Source organism: Hippopotamus amphibius, chromosome 14 (assembly GCF_030028045.1).
Source record: "Hippopotamus amphibius kiboko isolate mHipAmp2 chromosome 14, mHipAmp2.hap2, whole genome shotgun sequence".
NCBI lineage: Eukaryota > Metazoa > Chordata > Mammalia > Artiodactyla > Hippopotamidae > Hippopotamus > Hippopotamus amphibius.
This window is the reverse complement of record NC_080199.1, coordinates 63667908-63684416: the sequence shown is the minus strand read 5'-3', so window position 1 is coordinate 63684416 and position 16509 is coordinate 63667908. Positions and strand designations below refer to the sequence as shown.

Sequence of the window (16509 nt, the reverse complement as noted above, 5' to 3'; positions counted from 1 at the left end):
CACAGAAAAATTTAGCCTCCTCATCTGGGCAGTGCCAAGCCCTTGCTTCCCGAGTTGCTTCAGGAGCAGGCCTAAGGCGGGGCCCTGAAGCGACTTCAGCTTCCGTAGTCTGGCCCTCTCAGCACATCTTGGAGCAAAGCAGAGAAGATACACAAGTATCTTCTCCTTCTTTTGTGTGGCGGGCAGGCGCTTTGAAGGCTACTCCGCGAAGTTCCCGAAAATTCCCCTAGGGTTGGGCGAGGCGGGGAGGAGGATCAAGCACAGTTTTCGTTTTGTGAGCTTTTCTCTGGCACGTCCCACTTTTCGATTCCTGGTGGGTCTTTTACCCGTGCACCCCCAGCCCCAGCCCCCTAGGCATGAACGGTCACTGGTAGGCATCCGTCAGAGGAGGTGGGGGCGGGGTATCCCTGCGGATGGATGTATCCGCACAAAGCGGCACGTTGTCCCAGCAAAGCCCTGGAGAGGAGGAGGAATCAGCGCTCAGCCTTTGGCTGATTTTCCAGCGCACGGGGAGCAGCGCTTCGGGCAGCCTTGAGTCCGAACAAGCCTATTCGGACTTGAACCAAATGCAGGGGCCAGCACGGGTCACCAACAGAGGGCGGGGGGCGGGGCAGGCCGAACACGCCAAGAGGCCAGGAGGCGGAGGAGCGGCGGGTTAGGAAAAGGGACCCTGGCGACCCCAAACGCCCCCGCCTCCTTCGCTCTCTACTGCACCTGCCCGCGGAGCGCGCCGAGCCGCCGGCGGAGGCGATGGCTAGCCCCGCGCCCTTAGTGGCCTCCATCAGCCACCAAATGGTGGCTCTGCACACCCTGCAGCTGCTGCAGCAGGAGTGGGGCTGGGGGGACGGTCCGGGCGCCCCTGGGAGCCCGCGCGACCTGAATCACGTATCCGCCTCCCCAGAGCGTCGCTCAGGCTCGCGGCTGGTCCGGCCCGGGCAGGGGCGCAAGGAGGAGGGCGGGGGCAAGGGGGTCAGGAATATGGGGTCCGGGGCGCAGGCGAGCTCTCCACGGGTGGAAGTGGTGCGGGGCGCCAAGGGGGGCGCGGAGCTGCTGCCCTTTCCCCGGGGCCGCGGGCCCTGCACCCTTGCCCGGACTGCGATGCGCAGCGCGCTGGCCCGCGTGGTGGACTCGACTTCGGAGCTGGTAAGCGTGGAGCAGACGCTGTTGGGCCCCCTCCAGCAGGAGCGGTCCTTCCCCGTCCACCTGAAGGTGAGTCTGGCCTCCAGCATCCATCCCCCTGCGCAGGATCCCCATAGGGCGGGGCAGCGGACCGGGGTGGAGACGAGTCTGAGTCTCAGGATCCAAAATCGAGCTTCCCCCAGAGATTCAGCCCCTCAGAGTGGGAAAGAGGGAGGTGACACTCCGGGGACTAGGTGCTTGGGACAGGGAACTCAGGGCCCACCTGACTGCAGAACGGAGATGCAGAAAGGCTTTGCCAAAACCTTCCTCTGGAACTCCTTCCTCTCACATAAATCAGCTTCCTGCTCCAGTTGAAGGCCCTTTCCACATGCGCAGCTTCTAGGGATGGAGGACAGCTCCTCCTACTCCCCTTACGAATTAATAACTGTTCCTCCAGAGCCTTAAATATACGTATTAAGTTCCCTCTGCCTTTTGTATGACAAAATCACCTACGTTTATTTGAAGTTCCTTCACACTTACGAATCACAGTTATTTTTGCATAAATCCAATTCCCCACAGAGCTCAGGGGCCTTACAGAGTCAACCTAAATTCTCATAAAGTATCGTGAGAGCGGGGTGGGTCCCAGGTGTTGAAGCGTGAATACTCATGCTAAACTCCCGCTAAGTCAGGCAGCTCATATTTGTAGGGCACAGTTTCCTCTTAAGGTACCAAACTGTGTTAGCCAGTTTAGCCAGGGAACAGAGCAGCTGCCTCCTAGGCTGAGTGGGATCATGGAAATCTGGGGGTCTGGGATCCAGTCTTGGCCTTGCCATTAACTAACTTAATTGGTTTAAGGTCACAAATCTCTTTGAGACCTTCTGGCCATCCAATTTTGATCTGGAACATTGCTTCACTCATTCCCTGGGGAGTCTAGTGGAAGGAAATAGGGGAGGGGTAATGAAGAAAGAGTATTTCTCAACAGTTGCTATTCTTGCTCTACAAGCCAAAGTTTGGAAAACATGGATATATATATATATGTGTGAGATGTATATTTATCTATATATCTAGGTGGCACTATATACTGTAAAAGATTGATTTCAAATCAAATATAATAAAGCATAGCATACACCTGAATAAATATCGTTACTCTCGGGTTTTCCACACTATTGGCATTTTGGTCTGGATGATTGCTGTGGGGGGTTGTCCTAGGCGTTGTAGGACGTTTAGCAGCATCCCTGGCCTCTACCCAGTAGATGCCAGCAGCATCCCCTCCCCACCAACTGACAGAACCAAATACTGCTAAATGTGTGTGGTGGGAGGGGATATAAGATCACCTCCAGATGTGAAGCACTGCTTCATTCTAAAAAGTTTTTTTAAAATGAAGCTGCATTTCACTAATGCTCTCGAGTGTAAGATGCACCTTTTATTGTACCGCCAAGAAACAAAAAAAATCTTGCCAATTAAACTGTGACACACTATCAAATATAAGATACATCTTCACTTCAGAGATTTTTGAAATGTGAAAAAATGTGCATCTTAGAATTGATGAAACATGAAGTGTTCCGGGATGCTAGGAATGTATACAGGGCATAGGTAGGTTGGCAAAAGGAAACAGTGATCAGTTTTACCTTAGGTGATCCTGGAAGGTTTCTTGGAGGAGGTACCCTTTTTTAAAAAAAGAATATTTACTCTCCAGGGAATAAAGGGAAAAAGCATTTCAGAGGAGCTGTGGGATCCAAGGCCCAGAAGCAATGAAAGGGCCTAAAGCTTTGGGGGAAACTAAAATTAGCTCAGTAGGGCAGAAGGTAAAAAAAAGGATACTAGAGAGTTAGGTGGGGTCAGCTGGCAAAAGGCCTGTGGATCACACTGAGGACCTGGATTGTCTTGCAGGCAAAAGGGAGCCATTGAAATGACTGAAGGAAGGACCCTGATAAATTACAGAGGCAAGGTCAGGCCAGAAGACCATTGTCAGAGGGCCTGGCCAGCTTTGCAGCAATGGTACCCTCTGCTCTGGACTAGAAATCATGCCACTTGAGGTTAACGCAGCTGCCACTTCTATTAGGTAATCCTTTTAACCCTCTCTACCTGGCTTTTGTCCTAAACATTTTCCACTCTCCTCAAACTTTCTTCATCCAAACCTCAACCCTCTCACTCCTTTTTTTGAGAAAATTGAGGCCCTCTGACACAAATATCTTCCATTCTACCTAAAAAAAAAATCTCATTTCCAATCATCTTCTTTCTTGTCTCTTATAAAGAAATACTGTTTGGTTCCCACCCCCTCTGTCCCCCAAATAAGTTCTTTCTCTTAAGTGCTGGAGCAAACCTTTTATTTGCCCCTGGACTTTTTCCTATCAATTCCCTCCTCTCTCTTTGTATTTTCTAGTGCTTCCACTCTGCCAGTTCCTCTTAATCTGGAAATATGCTCAGCTCTTCCTTCACCTACCCAGCCTCTTGAGTCTCTGTCCCTTTCTTCTCCATCATAAGCACATATGCAGACGTCTGGATGTAACGCTGCCAGTGTTTCTAAAGGCATCCAGAATGCTCATTAAGAACAGAGATCTCAGCTGTTTTGCCCCTGGAGGCTGCTATGCACCTTCAGGGGAGGAATGAGTTTCAGGGCTCCTGAGAACAGCCAGTGCTCTCAGAAGGGATAGAAGCAGGGAGAGGTTTCTCAGGAGGATTTGCCTCCTGGACAGCATCTTGAAATTTTGCTTGGATGGTGTTTGGAGAAAGGGCAGTATCTCCATTTGGTTTGCAGGGTAATGATGACAAAGCACTTAGGCTCAGAGACACAGCAGTCTGTTTCTCTGGGGGGCTGGTTATACAGACTTGGCATCCTCATTTCTAGTGTTAATTCAAATGATTTGGGTGAGTGTTCTCTATATTTTTAAATTAAGAACATGCAGATTGACTTTATACACTAGAATGGTTCCAGGAGGATTCGTGCTAAAGGAAATAACACTTGCGTGTCACTTGGAAGTGTGTGGATATTTCCCCAACATCAGATCTCTTCCATAGTGTTACTTGCCACAGAGAGGAGGAAGACTCACTTGAACAGCACAGCACAGGACAGCGATCAGGTCTCATGAAGCATTTCAAACCTACTCTGCCACTTCCTGCTGCAAACTCTTGGGCAAGTTATTTAGCCTTCCTGTGCTTCAGTCTCTTCACCTGTAAAGTGGGAATAGTAGTATTTAATTTATAAGGGTTATTGAGATAATGCACATAAAGTCTTAGCTACTGGCTGCTCATGGTAAATTGCAATACCTTTCAACTTTTATTATTATTATTATTGTTGTTATTATTACTATTATTGACAGATGGATGCCTCAATCTTCTTCAATAGTCTTATTGACTATTATTCTATTTCATTCTTGATATTGATGGATCTGACTCATGAACTCTGTATTTACTTTTCTGAGACTGTTGACAAAAACAGAGCTAGGATGACCCAAAGAGATTTCCAGGAAACCTCCACTTCCCAGAGGTCACCTTTAGCCCATGGCTGATAAGCAACTTAGAGATGTGACCGTTAAGTGACCCTCGCTGATCAAACTACCAGAATTAAGGGAGTAAAACTTTCAGGCCTGAAGGCAGAGAAACCTTCACCACAATAATAATGCATATCTTTATAGTAGTTCACTCTTTTCTTAAAGAAGCCAACACTTGATATTCCTTTTGAGCATTTAGGTTATCAGACTCATGCAAAAAACCCATGAAATGAATCTTTTCATGGTGGTTAAAAAATGCTTAACAAAACTGAGTCATGTTAAATTTGGTGAAGAGGATGGAGTTAACCAGCTTGATAAAAATTTATTACAGGAGGAAACTGAGGCTCAGAGGAATTTAGAACTTTGCTGAAGAGCCTGCAGCTGAGAAGCAGCGGCCCATGATTCAAACATGGTTTTGTCTGACCCTTTCCACCAATCACAGTGCTCGCTCATAGGGGTGTTATGAACATTACATTGAAATGAAGTACATGAGAGTGCACCGTTGACAGGGCATGGTCATACATGCCATGTACTGCACACCACTTCACGCCACAGTCATGCTGTAGACTGAGTATCTTAGTCAGCTTGAGTTGCTGCAACAAAATGCCACAGACTGGGTGGCTTAAACTACAGACATTTATTTTCTCACTGTTGTGGAGGCTGGGAAGTCCAAGAGCAAATTTGATTTCTGGGAAGGGCTCTCTTCCTGGCTTGTAGACTGTCATCTTCTCACTGTGTTCTCACGTGGCCTTTCCTCTGGGCCAGAGAGAAAGAGAGATCTCCAATGTCTCTTCCTCTTTTTTGTAAGGACACCAACCCTATTGGATCAAGGCCCTACCCTTATGACTTAGTTTAACTTTAATTACCTCCCAAAAGATCCTATCTCCAAATATAGTCAACCTGCAAGTTAGGTTTTCAACATATGCATTTTGGTGGAACACAATTCAGTCCGTAACAATGGGTGATTTGTGTCTCTTCTAATGATGGGCACCTTACATAGCGACAAAAAGCCCCAGGCAAACGTAGGAAACTTTTTCAAACTAGTAATACTAGCAAAGATGGCTTAATACTTGCCACCCAAAGGGAGCATAGAAATGTGTGGAGCATCAGAAGGAAGCAAGTCTAGGATTTTAAAAACTACTAAAAATGATCAACCATAGAGATCATTAACTAAGCCAATCATGGTCACTCTGATTGAGTTTTGTCTGTCTTCCTTTGATAGTTAAAAACATTTGTGGTTTCCAAGAGTTCTCTTCTGAAGCAAGTTTCATGGAAACGATGGCTGATGCCAGCTTTTGGAGGCAGAAGAACTTTCCTGCCATTACAGATAAAACGTGCCTGTGAGCTCCCCTGTTGCAGTTAGCTAACCCTGGTACCAATAATTTCGTCATGTTCAGTGGTCCACACTGGTCTTCTCATTCCACAGAGCAAGAGCCGTGGTTGTAAAACCATTGGCTTTGGCTTTACAGTCATTGGTAAGGCTGTTTGCAAATCGCAAGTGTGAACTGAGTTACCCCGAGGAAGACACTGATGACGAGTGCCTTTTTCTCCCCATTAACGTTGGTTAGCGAAGCCAGTTTCTGCAAATTTGGGAATGGTGTCTTTAAAAGTTACTAATATTCTATTGAATAAATAAATTCTCATGGTTTTATTCTTGGTAGCCATAGTCAGGGGACTGCTCTTTATTTGGGAAAAAGTTGTGCTTTTATGTTAGGAAAAGGCCCGGTGACAGCTCTAGAAGTAGCTTAGTTATAACTTTATCATTCCTTATAAGGTGAACGATATGAAAATCAGGACATATAAGCTTTCTGAAATGAACATTTGGGGAAAGACATTGCAGGAAGGCCCTAAAACAAAACTACTTCTGTTTAACGTCTTGTGGAAATGCTGTCGTGCTTTATTTTACAATTTGGGGGTTTGCCTTTCGGAGCGTACCTGAATCAAGTGCTTGTATCCAACACAAAGTGCTTTTCACTGGGCTTTTCTAATGAAAATGGTACCGTACTCAAAGCAAATGCATAAGGAACCTTACTTGTGAGCGTTAACACTGGGTACCCAGCAAGTAAAAATGTTTAATTTCCTGTGGGTGACAGACTTTTTATGGTGACTGGCAGATACTGTGGTTCTTCGTTGGGTGTTTTATTAATATGCAGTTGCATATCTATTTGAGATTGACCTTGAGTTTAGGCAACTGGTGACTGCTCTGGGCCCTGTGAATTTGTTGTTCAAAGCCAGATGTCAATGAACAAAGCACAGTTGGGGCAATCTGTAGTGTACCATTCCTGATAGTATGGTTTTCATCACACCCCTCTAAAACAGAGCAGTGACACTCCTGTTTTATGTGCATATCCAGCGTGGAGGATTGTGATGGGTCTAGGGAAGGGATAGGTGTTCTCTTGTAATGCCCAGCCATGGGCAGCTTTAGTGGAGAGTGGTCTGCTGTCCAGGCCGAAGTTCATTAAGGTCAGGACTCACCACAGAAAGCCGGGGAAAAGCTCTTTCTTCCGTTAATATTCTCTGTAGAGATGTTAAGCATTCAGGGAGGGTGAGAGGGAAAAATGTGAGCAGAAACAAGTTTGTGGAGGCCATTATAAGAGGATATAGCTTAAGACATGACTGTTTGGAGAAGAAACAACTTATTTTAAGCCAGGGGTGAAGGGAATGTGAATTGACTTACAGTTTGTGTAGATCTATAAGTGATTTTGAAGGTGACTGGTAAGAAAAAAACTGAAAACCTTCTTTGTGTATTGTTTAAAAGTCATTTGCATTATAGAGCCTATAAAGTCATATTATATTTTTGACTTTATTATCCATTGGTGTTGGTTTCAAAAAACAAGCTTTGAAATTGACTCCTGCTTCCAGATTCTTTTTGCTTTCAAGCCTTTGGTTTTGATGGGAGTGTTTATTTTCAATAAGAAGCTAAAAACAGGCTTAACTTTTCTTCCCTTTTTGGACTTTGCAGGTGCATTTTTGATTGTTCAAAGATTCCAGATGTGCACATTTCTAATAAACACAATGCATCATGCAGAAAAGTACAAGTAGGGTGGATTTTCTAAGAGACCTCCTTTACACTGGGTAGGAGAGAACAGAGTGGAGGAAGGGAGAGCTCCAGCTAGGAGGTCCCTGATTAGCTAGGAGTTGGCTTTGCATGGGGCGTGGAAGGTTCCATGCCTTGAATCCCTTCCAGATAACCAAGCCCTCTCAAATGTGTTGCAGGGAAGAGGGCTGGACCAACAGGACAGTCTTCAATTTGGATATGACCATTGCCAATTTGAGCTTCGTAACACTTAGTCAACCTTAAGAAAAATAGCATGAATATAGCCAGAAAAGAAACATGAAACAATTCACATATAGATATTTTTGTTCCTCCCTCAAAGCTAGTTGGGTGCCTCTCAGCTTGCTTCCATGGTGTCCCTGTTCACTCCACTCTGGCATCTGCAGCTCTGTACTTCTCGTTCGCTGGTCTGTCTCCCGCACTGGACGGCGAGCTCTGTTCTCTGTGTCATCTTGGCATCTGGCCCAGTTTCTGAGTTGGGGTGAGTCTTTGATGAACACTTGAGTTTTGAAAGAGAGGTTAATTCCAGCTCTGCCACTTAATTGCGGTGCGATTTAGGGATATCATTTAATCTCGCCAAGCGGCATTTCTTTTCATCTCTCATTCATAGCTGGTTGGTTGTGAAGACTGAGTGAAATAAGGTGTACAGGAGCCTCGCTTGGAGCCTGGTGCCTAGTAGGTGCTCAGGTTCATAGGCCTGACCAGTGTTCTTCAAATGCTGGTTTGCCATATTCCTCCTGTGCTTAGAAGTTCCAGGGACTTGACTGTGGCATTCAAGGCTTTCTCCACTAGCTTATCCTGATAGGTAACATGAAGCTGTGTTTTTTTCAGACTGGTCTCCTCCCAGTCCCAGCCCCTACTTGGCTCCAGGCCTTTGCTGGTGTCATTCATTCTAATTCCAGGGCCATCTCTTTTCCCTCTGAGTTGAGTACTGCTTTCTCCAACACCACTTCTCTTATAGCATTTCTACAGTCCTTCTCGTCTACCACTTTACTGATGCCTCATCCAAGTTTCCATTCCCTTCTACAAAGGCTGGCAGTAATCCGATGGTCTCAACCACTTTTTTTTAACTTGTAGGAAAAAAAATACAAAACAAAATTTACCATTTTAAGTATGTTCACATTTTTGTGCAAACAATCTCCAAAACTTTTTCATCTTGCAAATCTGGAAATCTTTTACTCATTAAACCAAAAAATCCCCATTTCCCCCCTCCCTCCAGCCCCTGGAAACCACCATTCTACTTTTTATTTCTATGAGTCGACTACTCTAGGTACCACATATAAGAGGAATCATACAGTATTTGTCCTTTTGCGACAGGCCTGTTTCATTCAGCATGATGTCCTCAAGGTTCATCCATGTTGTAGCACGTGTTAGAGTTTTCTTTCTTTTCCAGGCTGAATAGTGTTCCATTGCGTGTATAGACCACATTCTGTTTATCGATTCATGCGTCCATGGATACTTTCACCTCTTGGCTGTTGTGGGTAATGCTGCTATGACTATGGGCGTGCAAATATCATTTTGAGATGCTGCTTTCAGTTCTTTTGGCTGTGTACCCCAAAGTGGAATTGTTGGATCCTTTAGCAATTCTAGATTTAATTTTTTTTTTTTTTTAGGAAATGCCACACTGTTTTCCATAGTGTCTGCAGCATTTTTACAATGCCAGCAGCAGTGCACAAGGGTCCCAGTTTCTCAACATCCTCACCCACACGTGTTATTTTCAATTTTTTTGATAGTAGCCATTCTATTGGATCTGAGGTGAACTCAGCTACTCTTTTGGAGCCTTAATCTTATTCTGTGTCACATCTCCACTGAAGGATTTAGATAGGTTTTATCTCACCAATTAGATTCCAAGTTTCTGTAGAGAATATTTTTCCTTTCTCTTCTCTACTTCCTTCCTCTCCTTCTCTTCTTACTGACCTCCCATTTTGTGGAGTACTTTACTCATAATTTTAGACTGACGGAGTGCTTTATAAATACTAAGAGCTTTCATATTCATGAGCTGATTTGACTTTTCGTGGTAGCTATTATTGTTCCCATTTTACAGATCAGAAAACTGAATATTCCGTAGACAACATGACTTGTCCACGGATGGCTTATCTGAAGGGCAGAACCACGGTTCTAATGGCTATTCCAGTACTTGTGAAGAGCTGTGCGTTCCCAGGGGCCTCTGTAGCTGCCTGCAGTGCTGCCCTTCCTAACTAACATCTGTAAAGTTCCTTTTGCCATGTAAGGTAACATATTCACAGGTCCTGGGGATTAGGATGTGGACATCTTGGAGAGGCCATCATTCTGCCTACCACAGGACAGATTTCAGCTAAAAATTAGGAAGAAATGTTCTAAAAGCTAGAGCCATCTCTTCTAATGGGTTGCCTCCTAAGCAGATGAGTTTTTCCAGTGTAGCCAAGCAAATTTTGGACAGCCACACATCAGGTATGCTATAGAAAGGATTCATCCACAGCATAAACTCAGTATGAACTGTGTGCAGTACTTACAGTGAGTCTATACATATCTGTTCTTCTACAGGATTGGCTTTTCGTGTTTTTACCATAGCCCTCATCACACTTCACTGGATATACGAAGATATGCTATATATGTCTCATTTCTCCTACTAAGTTATAAGCTCTTTAGAGATCAGGTACCATGTCTTATTGCCTTTTATCCAGTGTAGTAATAAGTCACATAGTGGAGACTAGATACACGTTTGAAATAAATTTAACGGGTTTATTATTGAGGCAAACAGGCATGAGAGATTATCTCAATTCACTTTAAAATGTAAATGCTGGCCATTGATTTGGACCACTGTAGCAATCAATACATTTCATATCCAAAATCTGAGATTACACAAGGCTTTAGAAGTTCCAAAACCTGCTTTTAGATTGCTCAGCCACCATCATGTTCTAATTCTGGCAAAGCGCTCAAAGCACCGTGTAGGATATTACATCATTTCTGGAAGCATCTGGGACTTGCTAAATAAAAGCTGCTGGGAGGATATACTCTGTCACTGAGAGGAAAGCACCATAAGTGAAATCATCACCAATATTGATCACGTGAATTTCTACCGAAAGCCCATGAGCCATTTAATATGCTGTTGCCTTAGGGCTGTCACTGGTGGCCCTCACCTTCTGCAGCAGAGGTTGGGTTGGAGGCCATGGTTGGCCTTCAAACCTTCCAGAAAGGAAGAGAAACAACCACCTGTTTTATTTTTCCCTTCCTTGGCTTAAGGGTCCCATGGAAAGCCTATTCCTATTAATTTGTTTTCTTTGACTGTTAATATATTTGAGAAAGGATTAAATGGAAATACTGTACTAAAATAGTAAAATAAAGAGACTTTGCAAAGCTCGCCAGAGATCTGAAGTTTACTTGGGGCCTCAGGGACCAGTACAGCCCAGCAGTGGAATTTTATTGTATGTATAATTTCCCCCAAAGATGCCTTCTTTGATTCTTTACAGTAAATGTGAAATTGACTTCAGATTTTAGGCCTACAAATATATTTTTAAAGGCATTTCAATCTTCTCTGGGTGATGAATGCCTTTGCAGACTGGCTAATAGGCACACGTCAGCACACATTTCAGTGGTTCCTTCTATTTTAAATTTCCTTTTGCATGTTGTCTTTGATCCTTCCACTTTGTACTTACAGTTGGATTACTTCTATAAAGCAAGTGGACAATTTTCCTTGATGTGGATCTTGGGAAATTAGTCCAGAGTCATTTTTTCCCCTACTTTCTCATTCCCAAGCAGCATGCTCCAGCAATATAGGTTACCTCCATAAACTGTGGGACAGACTATATAAGTAGCCCCTTGATACCTCCTGAGCAGAAATGAGCAATGCTCAAAGGCAGAGAAGCAAGAGTGCTTTAAAGAGAAAAAAAAACCAAGAAGGGTGGTAGCCTGTGAATACTCGAATAAGGGGACTATGGTGTGTTAGCCCACACGGAGTCCTGCTGCTGTTGTTTGCTGGATTGAATGAACGGATGTTTGTTTTGTTTCTTGGAGGATGTTTTCTAACAAACACTTTGCCAGAAACCCAGGTCCTTCTCACTCAAGTGAGAGAGTTTTCATTAGGGAGAAGAATAGCTTCTCTTTCTACACAGAAGTAGGAAGAAAACTAGTTCCTCATCAAACTTTGATTCAACTTTTAGTTCTTCTTTTTTTCTTTTTTAGGTTGTCTATTTTTCTTAAGTTATTGAGTTGAATTCTTAGCTTACGGATTTTCAGTGTTTAAGTGGTTATTCTTAATTATATAAGCATTTAAGTCTATGCTTTTCTCACTGGAGCTACATCCCACAAATTGTGATATAGTATTTCCATACTTAATCAGTATAGAGCATTTTAAAATTTCAATTATTTTTTTCACTGACTCTTGAATTATTTAGAAGTGGATTTTTAAGTCATACATGTTTTGGGAAGGTTATCTATGTTACCGATTTCTCATTTATTTGCTTTGTGATTTGAGTGATATAGACCTTGATGTTAGTTGAGATTTGTTTTGTGGCATTATCATAGAGTCATCTTTCATAACTAATCCATGGATGTTTGAAAATAATGTATATTTGCTTATCTCCGTTAGACCAAGCTTGTGATTAGAAAGGATTTTCAATCTTTTCTCTCTAGGCTGTTTATCCTGTTGTTTGATCAGTTCCTGAGAAAGATGGGTTAAAGTCAGTCTTTATGTCTGCGGATTGAATGAGATTGAGATTATCATATTACACACACACAAGGGTCAAAACTGTCATATCTTCTTGGGAAATAGTTCCTGTTATTAATTTCAGTTTATTTATTTACTTATTTTTTTTTTAATTTACTTATTTTTAAAAAGTTTATTATTTGGTTGTGTTGGGTCTTAGTTGCAGCACACGGGCTTCTCTCTAGTTGTGGTACTCAGGCTCTAGAGCACAGGCTTAGTTGCCCTGAGGCATATGGGATCTTAGTTCCCCCGCCAGGGATTGAACCTGCATCCCCTGCATTGGAAGGTGGATTCTTAACCACTGGATCACCAGGAAAGTCCCGATTTCAGTTTATTTTATCCCTAATAATGATTTTTCTGGATTTATTTTGACATCTCTGTGCTTGATACATATTTAGTATCCATTTACTTTCAATCTTTAGGTGATTTTAGTTTTAAACGTGTTGCTTGTAAGCAGCATATAGATAGATTTTGAAAATCCAACCTGGCAACCACTGTATTTCAAAAGGTGACTTATTTGGTGCTTTCTATTCACCTTGTTTTATGTTTGGGTCTTTATTTCCCCATTTTTTACCTTCTAACAATAGAATCAAAAAAGTTTTGATATACCTTTTCCCTCTGCTGATTTTGAAATGTTATGTATTATTTCTATACTCTTTTTTTTTTTTTCTTTTTTTTAAATCTATACACCATGGAAGGTTTCCCATGGACAGAATCTCCCACACTGTCACCTTTGGACATTCTCTCTGGCTGCTGCAGCCACGGGAAAGGGGCAATGAAGGCTGTGGTGCTTTGCTAGGTCCAGGAAGGGGCAACAAAGCACTTCTGCTCCGTCCTGTGAGGCAGCGCCTCCCAGGCCTCCTATTTCTCTGCTTTAACGATGATCCTTACATTTCTCACATGCATACTTAACAAGTCTGAAATTTATCAGTTTTGCCACTTTTGTCTTCAATAATAAAATGCCTTAGAATGCCACTGCATCCTACATGTTACTGCTACATGGCATTTTAGAACCAACTTGCTTTTGTAAACCCCAAGTTAGTTGTTATAATTTTTGTTTTGATTAATCAGATCTTTAGATTTACACTGTTTTAAAGTTTCTTTGTTCACTGTTGACTCATACATCTCTTTCTTTCTGAGTTGAATTTCCTCTTGCTGAATTATATCTTTAGGAAGATCTGACAGTGAGTGTCTATTTGTGGTAGTTCCTTTTATGCTTTTAAATGAAAGTATATAATACTTTGTCATGATGTTTAAAAGGTAGTTTAGTGGAATTAAAAAAAAATCTTGGTTGACAGTTATTTGAGGTTATATTATTCTTTTCTATTCTATCTTCAATTGTTGTGGCTTGAAAGTTGGTTGTCTGTCTGGTCATTCAGACTGGACTCTTTTTCTTTTCTGGTTGCTTTTAAGAGCAGTTTTACCTTAATGAGTTTAGATTTGGATCTCATTTAACTTTTTCTGCTCAAAGCTTGTTTTCTGTCCTGAATCTAAGGCTACACATTTTGAATCAATTTGGGATAATTTTTATCCATTATTCTCTTTGACTACCGCCTCCCCCTTATTCTCTTTCTTGTCTCTCCTGGAAATGTATTTGCGGTACTTTGTCATTCTGTGGTCCATGTCACTTCGTATTCATATTTTCCATGACTTTATTTTGCATTCTGGGTGATTTCCTCAAATTTATCATCCAGTTTACTAATCTTCACTTGAGATATATTTGTTCAGGTGTTTAATATCGGGTTTTATCATCATAATTGTCATTTCTAGAAGTGGTATTGGGTTCTTTTTCAAGCCTGTGTTTTTTTAGGACTTTGTGTGTGTGTGTGTGATTTCTTCTTTTATATCTTTAATCATTATAAATATATTTTATAGTTTACATCTGAAATTCTTGGTGTTTAATCCTGCCCTGCATTGCATCTACTATATCACCGTGGGTTGTACTCTAAAGGTCGCATTCTGAGTTGGTCTTCACAGAGCTTTATGGGACTGCTACTGTGGGGCGTGGGTTGTGAACGTGCTTCTGCAGAACAGGCTTTTACTTGCTTTTGTCATGTGTCCATGGATTTTTCAGACCGGCTCCAATTTTTAAATTAATTTCTTGGCGTGAGTGTTCCAAGAGCATGTATATGGTATAGAGGACAACTACAAACTTGAACTATTGTGTAGTACAGGTCTGCAGTTACAAATTCACAGGGACAACTTTACCTTCCATCCCAAACCCAGCTCAAGAGAGACCGATTTTCTTCTCTTGATAGGTACTGGCAGGCAGCTAATCTACTTTTATTTCTGGTCCTTGGTGATTTCCATTACTTTCTTGCAAGCTCAGAAAGGATGCTCATTCTGTATTATTTAGAATGTAGTGCAAGGCCATATGGGGAAACTACATGTGCCACGTGCCAGAACCAGAAGGCTGGGGGGAGGCATTTTCACATACATTTGAATCTTGAAGGACGGGGGGTTGGGGTGCTGACCCCCAGGCAGTCAAAAATCTGCATATAATTTTACAGTTGGCCTTCTTCCTCATGGTTCCAAATCCATGGATTCAACCAACAGTGCATAATGTAGTACTGTAGTACATATTTATTGGAAAAAATCTGCATATAACTGAACCTGTACAGTTCAAACTTGTGTTGTTTGCATCAACTGTATTTAAAATAAAACATATAGTCAACATTATCTCTGATGTGGAATAATTTCAGAGTATCATTTATATGCAGTGGATGTTAGAATGTGAATATTTTGAGGATTAAAAAATCTATTAAATCAGTCCATTCTTTAAAACTACCTGTGAACTATTTCTAACTTTACATCAGACATTTCTTGGGACTATGTTTATTAAATACCAAATCCTGTATTGGAATCTTGAAGATGGTAATTATGGAATAATAAGAACAGAGTCTATTTGTGTATTCGTCAAAGCTCTTTTAGGAACAAATAAGAAAAATTCAACTCCAAATGGCTTAAGTAAAAAGAAATATTTATTGATTCAGATAGCTAAAAAATCCTGGGATTTATTGTCCAAGTACAGCTAGATTGACTTGCTCAGAAAATGTAATTGGAATCAGCCTCTTTTAATCTCTTGTTTCTACTTCCTTTTATGTATTGGCTTCACTTTCATTTGAATTCTCTCCTTATGGTGGCAAGATGTTTCCCAACAGCTCCAGTTAAATAGAACTTCTCTTTCCCAGTCTAGCCAATATCCCAGAACTGTGGCTTATTGGCCTGCCCTAGGCAATCTGTCCATCCCTGGCCAATCCAAGCAGCTGAGGGATGATGTGCTCTGACTGACCTGGTCCCTGGAGTTGTGGAGTGGGGTCAGCTTTGGTCAAACCACACTGGCTGAGAATGGAGGAGAGCAGTTCCCTGAGAGAAAAAATTGTAGTTCTGTCATCAGAAAAGATGGGACTGGAAACTGGGTACAGAAAACACAACAAACGCCCTCCAAAACCTATGTAATTGCTTGTTTGGGTTTGCTCTTCATTTCAGGACAGTGTTGAGTTTAGAAACATCTGCAGTCACTTGGCTCTACAAATTGAAGGACAGCAGTTCGACAGAGATTTGAACGCTGCCCACCAATGTTTGAAGACGATAGTCAAGAAGCTGATGCAGTCACTTGCTAATCTTCCTTCAGATGCCCACGTGGTAGCCTGTACTTCCTTGAGACAGATTTTACAGGATCTCCCAGACATATGAGTGTTCAAGACACTGGAATTAAAACCATAGCGAGCACTGCTAAGAGAACTGGGTACCTTAAATTCCTAAGTGAATCAGCAGACAAAGGACGTTTTTATTCCCAGGAAGGAGAGACTTGATAGCATACATAATAGTCTGACCAATGGCATCTGTAACCTTTGGAATTATAGCATGTTGGTGGAAAAATTTTTAAGGCAGTAGTTCACGTTTTTAAGTGTGTTACCATATTTGCTGACTTTTTGATTGAAATATATTCCACTTTGTGGAACTGACTGGATTATATATGTATATACATTTATGAATCTATATTAAGTATTAATTTTAATTGAATGATACCTTAATCTATATTCATATTAATGAAGGCCTATGAGGTTTATCTGTAGGATTAAAGCTCCATGGTTCTTAAAATCATTTTGAATAAATGGGATATTTGATAACAGATATGTTCTACTTACTGAGCACTT

At 42.1% G+C, this 16509-nt stretch overlaps 1 protein-coding gene across 1 annotated transcript; it reads left to right on the top strand.

Moving 5' to 3' along the window:
- Positions 1–750: 750 nt before the first annotated feature.
- On the top strand, positions 751–16045 carry DLEU7 (deleted in lymphocytic leukemia 7). Its single transcript, XM_057708011.1, has 2 exons — positions 751–1209; positions 15839–16045. The coding sequence occupies exons 1-2, from the start codon at positions 751–753 to the stop codon at positions 16043–16045; spliced, it is 666 nt and encodes a 221-aa protein (XP_057563994.1).
- The last annotated feature ends 464 nt before the right edge of the window (positions 16046–16509 follow it).